The following is a 17,669-nucleotide window of genomic DNA, read 5'->3' on the forward strand; positions in this document are numbered from 1 at the left end:
GTGAACCGTGGTCCAGATTTGAGTACAGATGTTGTTCAGAATGATGTGCAAGGAATGAAGAGATTGTTACCATGTCACGCTTACGGAGGCCTCGGACACTGGAAATGGGAGTGTCCGATGTTAGGTCAGGAAGGTGTTGAAATGAAATGAAATCAATTCTTCCCCAAATATGAGGGGACCAAGAACGAGAGGTCAAAATCCAAAATCCAATTTTCCAAAGTAATGTGAACCCACTGCAAAGTTTTCAGCCCATGCAATAAGTGCAAATGCCATGTTTGCAGATGCCCCAGTCGCAGCAAATGCAACCTCAAGTGCAAATGGTACCTAGACAACAAATTCAAATACCTCAAGCCCCAATGGAACAGCAGCAGGTGATGCTGCCTCAGCAGGTCGCAGGTCACAGGTCAAAGGTTTAACCAGAGTAATAACACAGTACACCAATTCCCACTACACAGTGAGGATGAAACGAATGATGATTGGGTGAGTGAGAGTTCAGATGAGGAGGAATGCGTGTTAGAAGCTCCATTAGAAGTAGATCAGAAAGGTCCATATGTGAAGGGAAAAGTGATGGGTCACAAAGTCTCATTTTTAGTTGGCACAGGAGCTACACGCTCTACAGTGAGAACTGCAGATGTTCCAAACTTACCACTTTCAGATTGTAAGAGTTGCCAATCAGTATTTGACAAATCCGATCACAGAACCAGTTCAGGTTAAAATTGGAAATTTTAAAGGATTACACAAATTCATAGTTTGTGATTCAAGTCCAGTAGCCTTTCTAGGGAGAGATTTGATATGTAAGACAAGATGTTCGATTACTTGCTCAAATGATGGAATTGCCATCTAGACAAACAGTGATGATGAGGATGACTTGCCTGCTGAAACAAATTGTGACACAGTGAATGAGGATTACCCTTTGATCAGTTTATTTCCAGTCTTTACCATACAAGACCTTCCTTCTGACTTACAGGGAACAGTTAAAATAAAAGTGTGGGGTTTTACAGGAAAATACATTGGTCTTATCAAACCAAAGGAGTGGAGCCAGTTAAGGTCCCAGTCAGCCCTAATGTGATTTTTCCCCAGGTACCCCAATACCATATGACACAAGACACAATTGGGGGATTGCTCCCATAATTGCAGAATTCGTAAACCAAGGTGTTTTGAAAGAAGTGCTGAGCAGCCCATGTAATTCACCAATAGAGGGGTTGTAAAAGCCATGTGGGAAGTTTGAATTGTTCAGGATTTGAGGAAAATAAATGATATTGAGATTTAATGTTGGCCAGTAGTGCCAAATCCAGCAGTAATATTTGTTCTCATCCCATGCGTTGCTGAATGGTTCGCCATAGTGGACCTGTCATAAGCATTCTTTTCTCTACCTCTTCATGAGGATAGTCAATTTCTCTTCTGTTTCAATTTTTTGGGATGAGCCTACTGTTGGTGCAGAATTACTCGAGGATTTTCAGAGTCACCATCCATTTTCAACTAGATCCTGAAAAATAATCTGGAGTCATTGGAAATGCCTTCCCAATCGACATTAGTCAAGTACATTGACTATCTGTTAGTTGCATCAAATACAAAAGAAGCATGCAAGTATGAAACTATTGCCTTATTGAATCACTTAGGGAAGAATGTACATAAAGTATCTCCAGCAAAATTACAGTACTGTCAGAAAGAAGTGAAATACTTGGGACACCGAATAAAAAAAGGAGCTAGAAGGATTTCCAGGTAGAGGGTTACGGCCATATTGCAGATGAATCCCCAGCTACACACAGAGATGTCAGAATGTTTCTGGGAATAGTGAGCTATTGTCACCAGTGGATTCCCAACTATTCCATCATTTCAAAGCCATTGCAAAAGCTGACTCACAAAGAAGTTACTGATTACTTAGTATTAGATTAAGCCTGTATGAAAGCCTTTACTGAATTGAGAGAGAGTTTGTGCAAAGCCCCGGCTTTGGGAATGCCTGACTATACAAAACTCTTCATGTTGTTTTGTCATAAGCGTGATGCATGTTCTTTGTCTGTTCTAACACAAGCCCATGGTGGTTTAAACTGCCCATTGGACCCATTCGCAGCAGCTTTACCAGGCTGTCTGCAAACAGTAGCCGCTGATGGTCTGAGCCTCACTCAGAGTAAAAGCATTGTGATGGGATATTCTTTAACTGTTATAGTCCCTCACTCCATAGAGGTTTTACTTACCCGAACCAAGACACAGCACGTGACGAACGCCAGGTTGATGCGCTATGAAACTGTTATCCTGGGTTCCCCCAATTTAATATTGAAAAGGTGTACAGTGCTTAACCCAGCAACTTTGCTTCCAAAGGAAAATACTGAAGTTGACAAATTGAAGGAAGTTGAACATGACTGTCTGGAGGTTACCAATCTGTGCACCAAACCCAGACCTGACATTAAAGGTACCCGATTAGAAGAGAATTACCAAATTATTTTTGTTGATGGTTCCTGTTTGAGACAACATGGGAACATTGAGAGCAGGATATGCTGTATGCACAATTTCTGGTATACTCAAAGCGTCTTGGCTTCAAGGAGTGTATTCTGCACAAGTGGCTGAATTAGTGGCTCTTACTAGAGCATGCCATGTTTCTGCACAGCTCAAAGTTACCATTTATACTGATAGCTAATATGGATTTGGAATAGTCCAATACTTGTGGCCAGCTATGGTCACAGAGAGGTTTCCTGGCCTCTTCTGGTTCTCCAGTTAGGGATGGTGAAAGAATCCATGACTTGTTACAAGCTATACAAATGCCTGAAAAGATTGCTGTGGTGAAATGTAGTGCACATCTGAAATCACAAGATTTTGTGTCAATGGGAAATGGATATGTGGATCAAGTCGCAAGGCTTTGCGCATTGAACTGTATATTGTTCAAAGACAAATGGGAATTGTTACCGGAGGAAGAAAATTGTACCAGTTATGCTTTACATGTAACCGACACTTGGGAAGAACTAAAAGCGCTTCAAGAGAATGTTGACAGGGAAGAAAAGAAAAATTGGTTAAAATTAAAATGTGTTCAACTTGAGGATGTCGTATGGGTGTCCAGAGAGGGACAAGTGGTCTTACCAAACAGTTTGTTGACTCAACTGGCTAAATATTATTATGGTCAAGCACATGTTGGAAGAGATGCCATGATTCGCACGTTCAAGCATTTCTGGTTAAATCCAAAATTTAGACAGGTTGCTGAAGCAGTTTGCCATTGTGGCATCATCTGTCAGTAGATGAATGTGGGTAAAGGGACTGTGGTCAATATGAGCCATATTGGAAGAGTGGGAGGTCCATTTAGCAGAATTCAGATGGATTTTATTGAGATGCCTGTGGAGGATTGAGATATGTGCTGGTGATTGTTTGTATCTTTAGTCATTAGATTGAAGCTTACCCTACACGAATAAATGACAGCCTCACAGTAGCAAAGTTACTACTTAGAGGACTGATACCTAGTTTTGGTTTTCTGGTCTCTTTAGAGTCAGATAGTGGAAGTCACTTCAGCAATGAAGTAATTAAATTGCTATGTTCAGCTTTAAACATTGAGCAGAAGTTGCATTGTAGCTACTGCCCTGGAAGACTCAGGACTTGTTGAGCAGATGAATGGTACCTTGAAGTCAAGGATGGCGAAAATGTGTATGTCCATGAATCTGAAATGGCCAGACACACTGCTGTTAGTTCTGATGAGTATGAGAAACACACCCAACAGGAAAACTGGACTGCCGCCACATGAAATCCTCAGGGGAAGAGCAATGAGATTACCAGTGGTTCCTGCAAATGCTCTTGTGAACATAACAGATGATATGGTATTGGACTAATGCAAAGATCTGGCTGATGTTGATCACTCTTTCTCTCATCAGGTGGAAGCCACCACAATGCAACCATCTCAAGATCAAAGCCACAACCTGAGAGTGGGAGATTGGGTTGTGATAAGAAAACACGTGAGGAAGATTTGCTTGGAGCATCGATGGAAAGGCCCTCACCAAGTAGTACTAGTTACTACTACATCTGTGAAGTGCGCTGGAGTTCCAAATTAGATCCACGCAAGCCATACTCAGAAAGTACCCTATCCTTTGCACAATGAAGAAGAGTTCATTGTTCTTCTTGAACTGTAAATTTACGATTTTCTGACCAATTGCAACATGGGAAGTTCGTTAGGAGATTTTAACTTAGCCCGACTGCACAGAGAAGCGCGCCTTTCCTATTTTGATTTTCCTGTAGAGGTTCGGATTGAGGAGCTGACCAGTTTCAGATGACTTTATTTTCTAACTTTAACTCTATAGCTTAATGGCTAATGGTGAATGCTGCCCCTTGGAGATTGTTCCTAAAGGGCTCAGATTGCTTAGAGTCCCCTGTGTCTGAACACTTCCCCTTTCACTGTCCTTTTGCTGAAGATGACCAGATGGATGTCCAACTGACGAAGAGAGTCACAGCTTGCCGATCCATATTGAGGAGCGGTATAACAAAATGCTATTGTCTTGGTTGGAGATTTTATTCTTTGTTTCTATGTACCAACCACTATTTTGTTAGAGCCATAGTGAGATGTTTTCCAAATTAACTTTTGAATAAAATTGTTTGTAAGTCCAAACATGGTATTCTAATCAGAAGGTTAGTTAGGGAGATACAGAAAATGCTAACAAATTATTGCTCAAAATAGTTGATGTTGTTCATTTGCTGCATCTAGATGTATGCCATTTCTATTGCGCAGTTATTCTTGTAATTGATTTGTACTGTGATTCTTGAATGCCTAATAGTTAATGCTCTTGCTACATTGAGATTCTTTAGAAGATTCAGTCAACCAGTGTGGTTTATGTATGTTTACCATTTGGTTATGATACTAATTTACGTGATATTAGCATGTTAATCTAGGGAAATAAACATTGAAATTTACTGAAAGGTATGGTTATCATGACCCAGTGGGTCATGGTGTATGAAGATTATTGAGTTCCGCGATATATTTGTTGATGTTTATTGATTATGATATTATATTTGCATTGAATAAGGACTTATGGTAGAATCACTCTAAGCGTAGTCAGAAGGTCAACTGAAGTCTCTAATGCATCCCCTTATAAATTAAACAATAAATAATAAAATAAAGACTTATGCGCTAACAGTGGAAATGTTGTGATGTTATCTGGACTCAAAGGGTTTGTGATGTCACTTCTGCTACCTCTGGCATTTTTGTAAATCAACAACAATCTGAGGGAGCCCAGGGTGTCAACATGGATAAAATGACGAAAACTGGTAATTATAAGAAATTGAAGTAATCATGAAAGTGAAATGAAGAGAGAGGATGTTGGTTTGGGGGTGGTTCAGAAGGTCTCCCTTCATAAAATAAAAATTAAGCACAATGAGGTTCAATACACACTACGGACAGAGGTGCAACTGGACAACAGTGTGTGACTGTTGGTTTTCACACTTTGGCCATCAACTGTATGTCATCTAGCACATCTACAGGACAACTAAAGAGCACCCATTTCTGTTATTTACAGGGTAGGTAGCGAATCTTGCACGTTGCACTTCACAGGTGGCTGCAAAGCCACAGGCGAATCATTGGGTTTTATATCACATTTCAAAATTGCATTGTAATTTAAAAAAACATTCTTTTGTCTACATTGAGATTTTGCTTTGAAAATTAATCTGCAGGTTTTAAACGCCATGCTCATTTGTCTCATGCTGGGCTAGGACAAAAGAAGGAATGTTAAAACACTCGAGGAATGAAGTTTAGTAAGTTGAGACAAAGCGTTGCACGTAATGTGCCAAAACCTAGTGCTCATGGCAACAGCAAAACAGGAACAAGCCTTGCCAAGGCCAGAGAGCTAAAAGATGTGACGTGTAAACTAGGGTTCAAGTGCGAGCAGCAGAGCTCTCGGTGAAGCAGCCTGTGCAGCCCCTTCAGCACAGTACCGGCAATGGCAACCGAGGTGATGTGGAAGCTCGGGGACCTCCACGACTCCATCTCGCTCTCCAGGTCTGAGCGGCAGGTGAGGAGAGCCTCTGGGCTGAAGCAGTGGCAGCTGGAGAGGTGCCTGCACCTGCGCTCGGAACTGACCGACGGAATGGAAAAGCAAAAGGAATCCCTTCTGAAGGCTGTGTGGGCTGGCGACGTGGACCAAGTCAACGCCATGTTTAATACCGGCGTCCCCGTCAATTGTCAGTAAGTGTACATCGACCTATGACGTACCGGTTGTCAGACCTTACGTCACCAGGAAGCTTAAGCGTCACAGGTTCATTTATCATTGAAAACATACAAGGGCAGAGGAACTTTATGATTTGCCTACAGCAATGGAATGCCTTCGCTTAAAAAGAGTTGGTTTGCACACAACGATTCAGGGCACAGGGGTCGATCAGAAAGAAACCTGCCACAATATTTACTTTTCTGACACCTGTATGTAAGATATCGCTGAAAGAGATAAGGGCTTGTCACCCTATACCTTTCAATACAATGGCGTCTTTTGTCTTCCTATGAGCACTTCTTATAGACCGCAAGAGACCAGAAAGGCACTTGACACCGCTCCAAGTACCGGTAGCGCTTGTAAACATGGCTTAATCCAAGCAAAGGAATCTTTGAACTGTTAGCAGGTGTGAAGGTATTCTTTTGTGGTAAATTGGCAGCTTGGATTACTAAAAGCCGATGCAAACAGTGCAATACAATGTAGCAAATATTACACACTTCACGGTAAATATCAGGTTCGGAATGCTAACGAGAAAAAATCTAATTTCAAATTCTATGTTCAAAAAGCATGACAGGTCCGTTAAAAACGCCCCGTTTTTTTGGGTTAAGCTACGCGAAGGAACGTGTATATTTTCGCCCATGTTTTCGCAGAAGCTATGGGATAACTTCATTCCACATCCAGTGGCGGCTGGTGAGTGAAAGCAGTGGTGGGGCACAAATGCAAGGCGGAATTGCACCTTGTGAGTGAGCCTCACTACCCACGTATTTCCATTCACCTACTCATCTACTGCCTTTGGTCGCCTACCCATTCACTTATCCACATTGTCATCCACTGCCATTCACACAACTCATATACACAGACACCCACATTTTCTCAGCCACTCAGTCAAGCCCTGCAAACACTTATTCAAACAAACACACATTGCCTCACCCATCCAGTATCCAGCAGTTTCAGTGATAAAAGGTACACGTTTATTTGAGCTGCAGATTACATGTTTAATATGACATAACACGTCATTAGTCTGCAGAAGAAATAAAACAATAACTAGCCATGGTATATTACTGGAACCATTACTGCCTTTGAGAGACAAAATCACCTACAGAGGCAGTGAAAGGAGAGGAGAGCTGAGAGAACAGATTCTTTTCTTATTGTCTGTAAAAAAGATAGAGTTCCAACTTACTTGTGTGCAGGGTTATCTTTGGCATATTTATGACTTGAGGTCTTCATTTCACACTCCTGTCTCCCAGAGAGCCCTGGATGGAGTTATCTATTGTATTTATTCAATTTTTCTGCCACAGACTGCTTGTAATGCAGGAAAAGGGGATTTTCTTTGCAATGCCACATTCTTTTAATAAAATGTGACCTCTGGTAAGTAGACCCTTCTGATCACACCCCACCATTTGAGTAAAAAGGAAAGGGTGGATAATAATATCGGAGTGACATGAAGTTTTCAGAAACCCGGGCTGAAAAAAAAACGCTCCAGGCTGTTTACTATCATGGCTTCTGGTGGAGGAGGAGATAAGTCAGGGACGTCACTGCGTTCTGAGAAAACGTAAGGGCTTTGAGCCCTGTCAGCCCTACTGTGCAGCTTTCAGCCACATACTGACGCAGGCGCAGTGGGTCTTTTCAAAGTGCACAACTTTCACTCGGAAAATGTGCAGAAAATGTTTTACTTCCAACATGTAATTAAATATATGCTTCACTAGAGAGGCCAGAAAAGGCTATGGGTGCAGTCCCTTAGCCCTTGAACACCAGCCGCCCCTCTCCACGTCTGATTTGCAGCTTTTAAAAATGTTTAAATATTTCGTACTTTACCTAAAATGCAGTGGCGTAACGAAATTTTAGGGGGCAGTGCCAGATTACCAAATAGAAAAAGTAGGCACCGGCCTATGGGCCACACTCCTTTTAGGGGCCCAAGACAAAGCATCAAAATAACACTCTATAGAGAAAATACTGTATTAATGTAATGTTCCCATTAACAATTTAAACTACATAAACCATAGACATCAGATTCACCTTACAGTTTGTCTCTTAAAGCTCATCTTCTGTCAGCTATCAGTTTGCAATAAAAAATTGGTGCAAACTACATAGGTGTAATGTTTAGTTTTGTGTAATAAAATTGGTTTATTAAAATTGTTGGGTGGTAAAATTAAAAACGAATTAGGAGATAATTTGCGAGGGGCACCCAACATTTTGACTGCCTAGGGGGCCTCCTCAGGGTTTAATCTGGCATTGCGAGGGGGCCCCACTACAAAGTACATGGCAGAGCCCAACCCCATCTGACTAAGTCAGGAGCTCTCAGTCCAGGATCCTGAGCTGAAGGGGCACCATGGAGCTCACCCGACCGCACCAACCTCGTGGGCTGTGGGGGCCTGTGACACCACTGCTAAAATGGATGTAGCAGATTGTAGTTTGGTGTCTTGTTGCTACGCACTACAATTATTGTTATCTGCTCTCGAGGCGGTGACTGTAGAGAGAGGTTAGTGCTGTGTTGGTGCTGGACGTTATTAGCTTCTCCCTTAGAAGTTGTCCCCGAGGACACTGATTGAAAAGATGGGTTTGCAGTGTGTTTGTGCCGAGCAGTTATACAAGGACAGATGTGTGTTAATGCAGTTTGGTGTAGTTCTGGATTTACGGTGGGATAAAGAAGAGTTTAAAAAAAAATGGAATGGAGGAACTAGTTACTTGGCAAGGCTTTTCATTTATTTTTTGTTTGCCTTTTTGTTTACATATTCCATAGTTTTGTAAATAGATGTTAAAAATGAAACATTGCTCACTTACCAATCTCAGATCTATTGGCTTTGTCATTGCATACTTTGTGTGGTAACAGGTCTGAGATATATTGGTGGTAGCAGAGGTTAAATAGTTTCCAGAACAAACACCATGACCAAACAGTTCCTCACAACATGATTTTCCCTGGATTCAAGGAAGATGAGTTTTCTCCTGGCTAAACTTTGTCCCAGCTGCCACTAAGATGAGCTCTACAATCGATTTTAAGTAAAAACATAAAGTTGTATAGCTTGTCATTGTTAGAAATCTAACAGTGACTAGCTATAGGGACTAACTACGGTCTTTAGTTGGCAGTCAGGTTAACCCTGTCCAAGCAAGGACTCTCTCTCTAGTCAGGGTAAGTAACACACAATCCAAATTATCCTGTGTCCCCCCTCTGGTAGCTTGGCACTGAGCAGTCAGGCTTAACTGAGAAGGCAGTGTGTAAAGTATTTGTGGCATAAATCATACAATAACAGTATAAACACCATAAAAATACAGAATATTTATCTGGTTAAAATAAGGTCAAAACGATCAAGATTTGCAATAGGTACATGTTGAAATAGGAATTTCAAGAGTTGTAAAATAGTCTTTAGATAAGAAATAAACAGCTAATGCTTGGTTTGTCAAAGTACCTGGTGTGCGTAAAGAATTACACGCATGGAGGTCGCAGAGGAGGAGGTTGTGTGGAAAAAGAGAGGGTGTGCATCGGATTTTCCAGTGCCCACAGACGATGCGTCATTTCTTTTTCCACAACACAGGACTTGCGTCATTTATTCAACATGCGGTCCGGGTTCCTCACTGCGGTGCAGGGATCTTCGTTGCACCCAGCGACAATGCATGGAAATCCTGGGCGTGCAGGGTGAAGTCAGAGGCTTGTGTCGTCCCAGTAGCGCGTTGCGTTGGATTTTCAGTTGCACAGCAGGTGTGGCGTCGATTATCCTTCTGAGAGTCGTGCTGCGTCGTTCCAGCTCGGCGGTGCATCGATCCAGTGGGCTGTCCAGCGAATTTCCGGTTGCAAAGCAGGTGCTGCGTCGATCTTCACTCGGGAAGTCGGGCTGCGTTGGTCCAGTTCGGCTGTGCGTAGATTTTCTCATCGCGGTGCAGGCTGTCTGTCAAATTTTCGGCGTATAAGAATTTCTTTGCAGAAGGTGAAGTCTTTTTGGCCCTGAGACTTCAGCAACAGGAGGCAGCTCTATCCAAGCCCTTGGAGAGCACTTCTCAGCTGAGCCAGAGGCCAGCTTGCATGGCAACAGCAAGGCAGCAGTCCTTTACAGCAAAGCAGTCCTTGACTCCTTTGGGCAGCCAGGCAGCTTCTCATGGCAGGTTGCATGTTCTGGTTCAGAGTTTCTTTCCCAGGACGTATCTTGCCAAGAAGTGTCTGAGTTGGTAGGGTCAGAGACCCGGATTAAATACCCAAATGTTTGAAGTGGGAGAGACTTCAAAGAGTGGCTTAGAAGTGCACAAGGTCCCCTTTCAGTTCCATCCTGTCTACCAGGGTCCCAGTAATGGGTTTGGCAGTCCATAGTGTGTTGGGGCTGGCCACTGTCCTTTCAAATGTGTCAGGCCCTCCACCCTGCCAGCCTAGGAAGACCCATTCAGTATGCAGATGTGTGCAAGTGTGACTGAGAATCCTGTGTTTGGGGCTGTCTCAATGAAATGCTCTCAACTAACCTAGATAGATGTGGATTGTAAGGCACAGAAGGATTTAAGTGCAGAGAAATGCTCACTTTCTAAAAGTGGCATTTCTACAATAGTAATATTGAATCCAACTTCGCCAGACAGCAGGATTTTATATTACCATGCTGTCCATACTAAATATGACCCTGTTACCCCTTTTGGATCAGAATCTACCACTCAAACAGTATATGAGGGTAGCCCTAATGTTAGCCTATGAAAGGAGCAGGCCTCACAGCAGTGTACAACGAATATAGGAGTTTTACACTATCAAGACATATAAACTACACATGTATATGTCCTGACTTTTACCCTTCATAGCACCCTGCCCTATGGGTTACAGAGGGCCTACCTCAGGGGTGACTTATATGTAGAAAAAGGGTAGTTTAAGGCTTGGCAAGTACTTTTAAATGCCAAGTTGAAGTGGCAGTGAAACTGCACACACAGGCCTTGCAGTGGCAGGCCTGAGGAATGGTTAAGGGGCTACTTATGTGGGTGGCACAACCAGTCCTGCAGGCCCACTAGTAGCATTTGATCTACAGGCCCTGGGCATATGTAGTGCACTTTATTGGGTACTTACAAGTAAATTAAATAAACCAATTGGGTATGAGCCAATGTCACCATGTTTTAAGGTGAGAGCATATGCACTTTAGCACTGATTTGCAGTGGTAAAGTGTGCAGAGTCCTAAATCCAGCAAAAACAGTGTCAAAACAAGTGGAGGGGGCTTGAAAAAAGTTAGGGATGACCACTCTAAGGCTGTCAGGTCTAACAGTCATGTGGCTACTTGCTGGAAGGTGTATCCATTAATAGAGGCATCTGGTGAAAATAATACATCCTGAAGCCCATGAGTAAAGCCATAGCTTGTTTGTTTCTGTGTTGCAACTGCCCAGAGCATGCTGTTTGTCCAGTATTTGAACAAAATATTGAGATGTAAATATCGGGAGACAAAAATATCAGAAAGAAAATATTATGATACAAAAATATTGTGATGCAAAAATATTGTTGGCAAGAACATCTTTTTTTTTAGGTGAGTAATACATTTTTTAAACATCCTGTTGTTTTTCATATTGTTTTCAATAATATAGTTGTACGAAATATAGTTTTAATTATGTTGTGTTTTAGTTCATATATTAATTTTTATTTTTTTAATTTTATTTATTTATTAATTATTGCAAGTACACAACAAAGAACAACAATAAAGGCCCACCAGTTGCAAATACATGTTGTACTGGAGTGCATCCCTCCCCTGACATGATGTAAACTCCATTCAGCAAAACCCAACTTCAGCCTCGTAAGCAACATGATTCTATACAGTCCACATCAGCAGAGTCCATCAGCCTACTCGGCTTTACAGTCCCGACAAGAAGTCCAGGAGAGAGGCCTTTCAGCGAGGATCATGAGGCCAAAACTAACAACAGGAAGAAAACTACAAAAAGAGTAAGGCAGGCAAAGTACGCACACAGCAGCGCCCAACCGCTAGCAGCTAAGCACTCGATGAGAGAGAAACATCCAGAATGCGAGCCAACATACATCACTTGTCCTCCCATTCGACGTCGCCAGGTAAGCACGCAAAGGAGCCCAAATGTCCTTCGGCCGAGAGCCCTCAGGTGAACGCTCCCAGAAGATCATCAGCTGATCTTGGCAAAAGGCAGCGTCCCGTAACCATTCAGATCCACGAGGAGCGCGTCCCCTGCCCCAGCACATAGCAACTCTGCGCTTAGCCAGCAAAAGAAGCAGACCTATGAGCCTTCTGTGAGCCCTGCCAATCTCATTCACACACCCAAGCAGCGCAACTTTGGGAGAAACAGGTATCTCTGATCCCGTCACCTCAGCTATTATGCGCAGGACTTCCACCCAGAAAGCATGAACCTCAGCACATTCCCAGGCAAGATGCAAGAAACCAGTGTCCGGGGCACGACATCGCTCATAGCGCGCATCCGCTCGCAGACCCATAGAGCAGAGCCCACTAGGCGTATAATGTAAGCGGTGCAAGAACTTGAAGTGCAGTAGCCGCAGCCTATAGTTCGGGGACAACACTCTCATATGCGCACAACAACTCCGCCACGTCTCTTCTGTGATGGGCTCTCCCACATCCGCCTCCCAACGAGCCCTGGAGGACTCTCCAAGTGCACCCCGCTGCTCCTGCATACAGTTATACAATTTGGTAACCAGTTTGCGTGGCGACTGCGCACAACACAACACCTCCAATACACAGCACTCCAGCGGAACCTCCGGAAGACCAGGGAACCGAGCTCGAAGCATGGCACAAACCCGCAACGCATACATCCGCAGCAACGCAGTGACCCGTTCCCCGCTAAGCGCCTCACCAGGAGACAGTAAACGGCCATCCGCAAACCAATCGCCCAGCTCAGTTAAGTTAGCATCCCAAAGGAATTCCCGTATACCCCCATCACGGAACATCTGGGCGTCAGCAACAGCCAAAACAGGCAACGAGGGGGCAAAAGGAGTGCCCGCTCTCGAACTCCGCGTCAATGCCTTCCACGCCCCGGCGGTACATGTCACTGTATCTACGCTCTGAGAGTGAGGTCGAGACGGATGGCCAAGCACGCGCACCAAGCCGTCCGGCCAGACCGCATCACTTTCAGGCGCAAAATGCGGTAAGTACCGAATTGGGCGTAGCCAGTAATATGCAAAGTGCGCTTGCGTGCAGTTATAATAAAGCCCCAAGTCAGGGGCAGCAAGCCCACCCAGCTCAAAAGGCAGTGTCAGCCACTCCAGGAAATACGGGGCTGGCAGCCCGCCCAGACCAAATGGAGTATAACAGAGCAGAGATGCCGCAAAAAGCTCCTCGCGAGCGGAAGCGAGAGGTTTACAAACAGGTACAAAAATTTTGGGAGAACCGTCATCTTCACAATAGCAATGCGTCCAATCAGCGAGAGCGGCAAAGCGCGCCAAGCCTCGACTTTCTCCTCCAGTCATGTAATTGCTGCACCATAATTGGCCAGCCAGACAGTTTTGACGTCACAGCTCAACTGAATTCCCAGATAACGAACCGGGCCCTCCGCCCATGCTATAGGGTACTGGGAGGAGAACTTCGCCACACCTGGAGACAATGGCAACATCACAGACTTGGACCAATTAATCTTGATACCAGAGAAGGTTCCAAAGTGCACAATCTCATCCAACAGTGTATCTAAGTGCCGGCTCGGACCCGAACATAAAGTGCAATGTCATCCGCATACATAGATACCAAAATGGGTCGTTGTCGATACTGCAGATCCTTGTTGTTGTGTTTCTGCCGCAACCCCGCCGCGAGAGGCTCCATGGCCACCCCAAAAAGCAGGGCAACGGGCACCCCTGACGCGTCCCACGGGCAACCGGGAAAGAAGGCAACACACTCCCATTTAAACGCAGCCTAGCTGTGGGCTGAGTATACAATAATCTAATCAGCTTTACAAATTGTGCACTCAGACCCACTCAGCCCAGGAGCGCAAACATATACTCCCAGGCTAAAGAGTCGAAAGCCTTGGTGGCATCTAAAAACACCGCTGTGGCATTAGCATCGGCCTCCATCGAACCCGCAACTGCAAAAAACGTGCGTAAGTTGTGGCACGTAGATCTCCCAGGCACAAAACCCGACTGGTCTGGTAGCACCAACCGAGGAAGCAACGGCTGCAAAACGCGCCGCAATCCTCTTAGCCAGAATTTTATTGTCAACGTTAATCATAGAGAGCGGCGGTACGAATCGCAGCTGGCCGGATCCTTCCCGGGTTTGAGGATCGTGACTATCAAGGCCTCCCGGAGCGAGGCCGGGAGAGTCCCAGTTTTCAGAGATTCTGCATACACCTCCAAAAGGTGGGGGGCAAGAATATCCGCATATTCCTTATAAAACACGACGGTCAAGCCGCCCATGCCAGGAGACTTATCACCTGGCAGGCCGCGAATCGCCGCAGTCACCTCCTCTACAGAGAAGGGAACATCCAACTACGAGCGGTGAGCGTCATCAAACCACACCAGTGCGATGTCAGAAAAATAAGCCTGCGCCGCTGCCACGTCCAGTCCGACCGGATCAGCGTATAGCTGTTCGAAGTATTGAGTAAAGACCTGCATGACACCACTTGTCCCAGTCACAGGCACATCCCCAGCACCCTCAATCTCGGTGACGTAGTTGCTAGCCCATGGCCTGCGCAGCATATTCGTGAGCGTACGCCAAGCCCGCTCCCCCTCACCATAGCGGCGTGCCCGTGCATTTTTGCCCAAGAAACAAACGTCTCCTCATACAAAGACACCACACCCCGCAGCTCTGCGAGAACCTCACCCGACCAGCTCTCCACTAAACACCGTTCCAGCTCCAAAATCCTCCCCTCCAGATCTGCCAGTTCCCGACGTAGGGTCCTCAACATCCCTTGCTGTTTCGAGAGATATACCCCCCGAATAACCACCTTGAATGCCTCCCATAAAGTGCTCGCCGCCCCCACAGAGCCTTTGTTTTCAGCAAAAAAGGAGACAATGGCCTCGCCCATCTCAGCCCAAAAGGCCACATCCCGCAACACCCCACAGGGTAGCCTCCACAAAAACGTGCGCCCCAGCTCGCAGGGCACCTCCAACACCAATCGAACCGGCGAGTGGTCAGACAGTGTATGAGGCAAGTGATCCACAGAGCTCGTCCAACCCTCCACATCTCTAGTACCCAACCAACGGTCAATTCGGGACCAGCTGCTGTGGGTATAGTTAACACACGTACCCTCTCTGGCAGCACCATGCTTCTGCCAGCACCATGCCTCTGCCTCCACAAATCCACCAACGCGCCCCCCCCTGCATCACTGCTGCCAGTGCCTTCGCCGCTGCACCATGCTGCACCCTGGTCGCACTCTCACGGTCCATCCTCGAATACAGGACCACATTAAAGTCACCACCCCATAGAACTGCACCAGTTCCCAACGACTCCACCATACGCCACAGCTCTCGAAAGAACTCCGGGTCATCTACGTTTGGGCCATAAACAGCAACCAGCCAGCAGGCTCTGTCCAACAGTGTGCCACTCATCATAACATACCTGCCACTCGGGTCAACGATCACCCTGCGCGTACGCCACTGTAACCCTTTGCGCAACAAAATCACCACGCCGCGGGCATGACTCGAGTAGACCGAGCAGTGACATTCACCAACCCAGCCAGCCTTCAGCCTGCCCAGCGTTGACGCCACCAGGTGAGTTTCCTGCAGCATACAAATATCTATTTCGTGGCGTTTAACATACGCCACAACAAGTCGCGCCTTCCGCCTATCGTTTAGCCCGCGTACGTTCCAAGTCATACAACGCACTGTTGTCATACTATTCGGTCCCATCCCGCCCACATCAAACATACCGTGCGCCACAGTGTAGCCCAGCTCCACCTGCCAGAAACCTGCAAGAAGACAGAAAGAATAGCATAGAAAACAGCTAATATACAACACAACTGAACCCACCCCTCCCACCTCCCATGCCGACCCCCCAATTGGGCCATAGCAGAGACCCCCCTCCCCAACCCAAAAACCACCCCTTGAAAACACAAATACAGCAATCAGGACTCATCCAATGGGCGATAGCTGGCCTACTGGCTCACCACCCAGTGAACTGGGGGAGAGGGGCACAAGGGCCGAACAATAGATTGAACATCAGAGCGATTCCAAGTACAAAAGCAGACCACCACAGCCTGGCGGCCCCAGCGAGCCACACCAACTCCAGCGGCTCAGTCCCTAGTAATTATCGCTCAGAGCTGCTCTCTCCGATCCAGAGCCGCCGGGCCCGCAGCCGCCAGCCGCCTAGGCAGTCGTATAGCAAACTTGGCGGCCTGTTTAGGGTCAGTGAAGTACAGTACCTTTCCTTCATGGCGCACCCTCAGCCTGGCAGGGTACAACAGAGAAAAATCTTACACCCGCCTGGTTCAACAAGCGCTTGGTCAGTAGAAAGGCACGACGAGCCGCCTGCACGCCCGGGGTATAATCAGGAAAAAAGCTGAGTTCAGAGTTCTTATATATCACCGGCTTCCTCTCCCTCGCCAGGCGTAGAACAGTGTCTCTATCTCGATAGTTCAACAAACGCGCTACAATGGGTCGCGGAGGAGTGCCCGGCGGGGGCCGAGGTCCCAAAGATCTATGGGCCCTCTCAACCACCAGTAAGCAGGAAAGCTCACCTGCAAACAGGTCAGACAGCATACTCTCCACAAAGTCCTCCATGCGCCCCATGTGTGTGGCCTCCGGCAGTCCAATAATGCGAATATTGTTACGTCGCGACTGTGCTTCTAGATCCTCATTTTTATTCCGGATGACCTCCGGAATATGTTCCATTTGTGCTAGCTTGTCTCTATCCCCCTGGCGGGCATCCTCCATCTCCGACGTCCGCGTCTCCAGTGCCTCAAATCGGGAATCATGGTCGTCCACCCGGGCTTTAATTCGGTCTAACTGCTCGATCACATGATCCAGCTTCGCATCAATGCCCGCCAGGCTACTCTTAAGCTCTAGGAACATTGACCTCACAGACGCATCTGAGCTCCCCTCCTCCGCCCCATCACAGCTGGATTCCAAGGCTGGGGCTCCACCTCTCTTCGTCCCTCCGTCAAAGGTAAGCTTAGCCTGGTGTTGCTCTGCGTTACCCATGGTCTCCATGCAATCTGCAACCAACACCCGCACCGTAGAAACGAGGCGTGGCGCAGCCAGATCCAGAAGCCTCCCACCAGCAGGACCTCTGCACTACCTCTCGAACACCAGCCAGCCTATCGTGGAGCACGGCACCTGTCGGACGATGAAACACTCCACAAGACAGTCCTCCCAGACCGCAGCACAGAGTCCCTCACTCCAAGCACCAGGCTCACGCCCAGCCGATGCCAGACCCGCCTCACCTCTTCTGAGGCTGTCCACCTCCTTCCTCAGCCCGGTCTCTCTCCTCCGCGATCGGGCCCGGCGCCCTTAGCCGGCCCGCTCCACATCGGTAGGTCGCCCCAACCAAGCAGGTAAGCCGCCTGCGTCTCGCTCCTAGAGGCGTGAACCAGCACAGGTCACCTCCTCCAGCCAGTCTCCAGCGCAGGGCCAAATACACCCGGCCCACCAGAGTGCGG

The 17,669-nt window shown here is 46.5% G+C and overlaps 1 protein-coding gene across 1 annotated transcript in view; it reads left to right on the top strand.

Moving 5' to 3' along the window:
* Positions 1–5,817: 5,817 nt before the first annotated feature.
* LOC138265505 (ankyrin repeat domain-containing protein 65-like) overlaps positions 5,818–17,669 on the top strand; it is a 98,918-nt gene continuing 87,066 nt past the window's right edge. The window contains exon 1 of the mRNA XM_069213287.1: positions 5,818–6,148. Coding sequence (XP_069069388.1) covers positions 5,904–6,148 — 245 coding nt within the window. The 5' untranslated portion in view covers positions 5,818–5,903. The remainder of the gene's footprint in view (positions 6,149–17,669) is intronic.

This window comes from Pleurodeles waltl, chromosome 11, assembly GCF_031143425.1.
Source record: "Pleurodeles waltl isolate 20211129_DDA chromosome 11, aPleWal1.hap1.20221129, whole genome shotgun sequence".
Lineage (NCBI taxonomy): Eukaryota > Metazoa > Chordata > Amphibia > Caudata > Salamandridae > Pleurodeles > Pleurodeles waltl.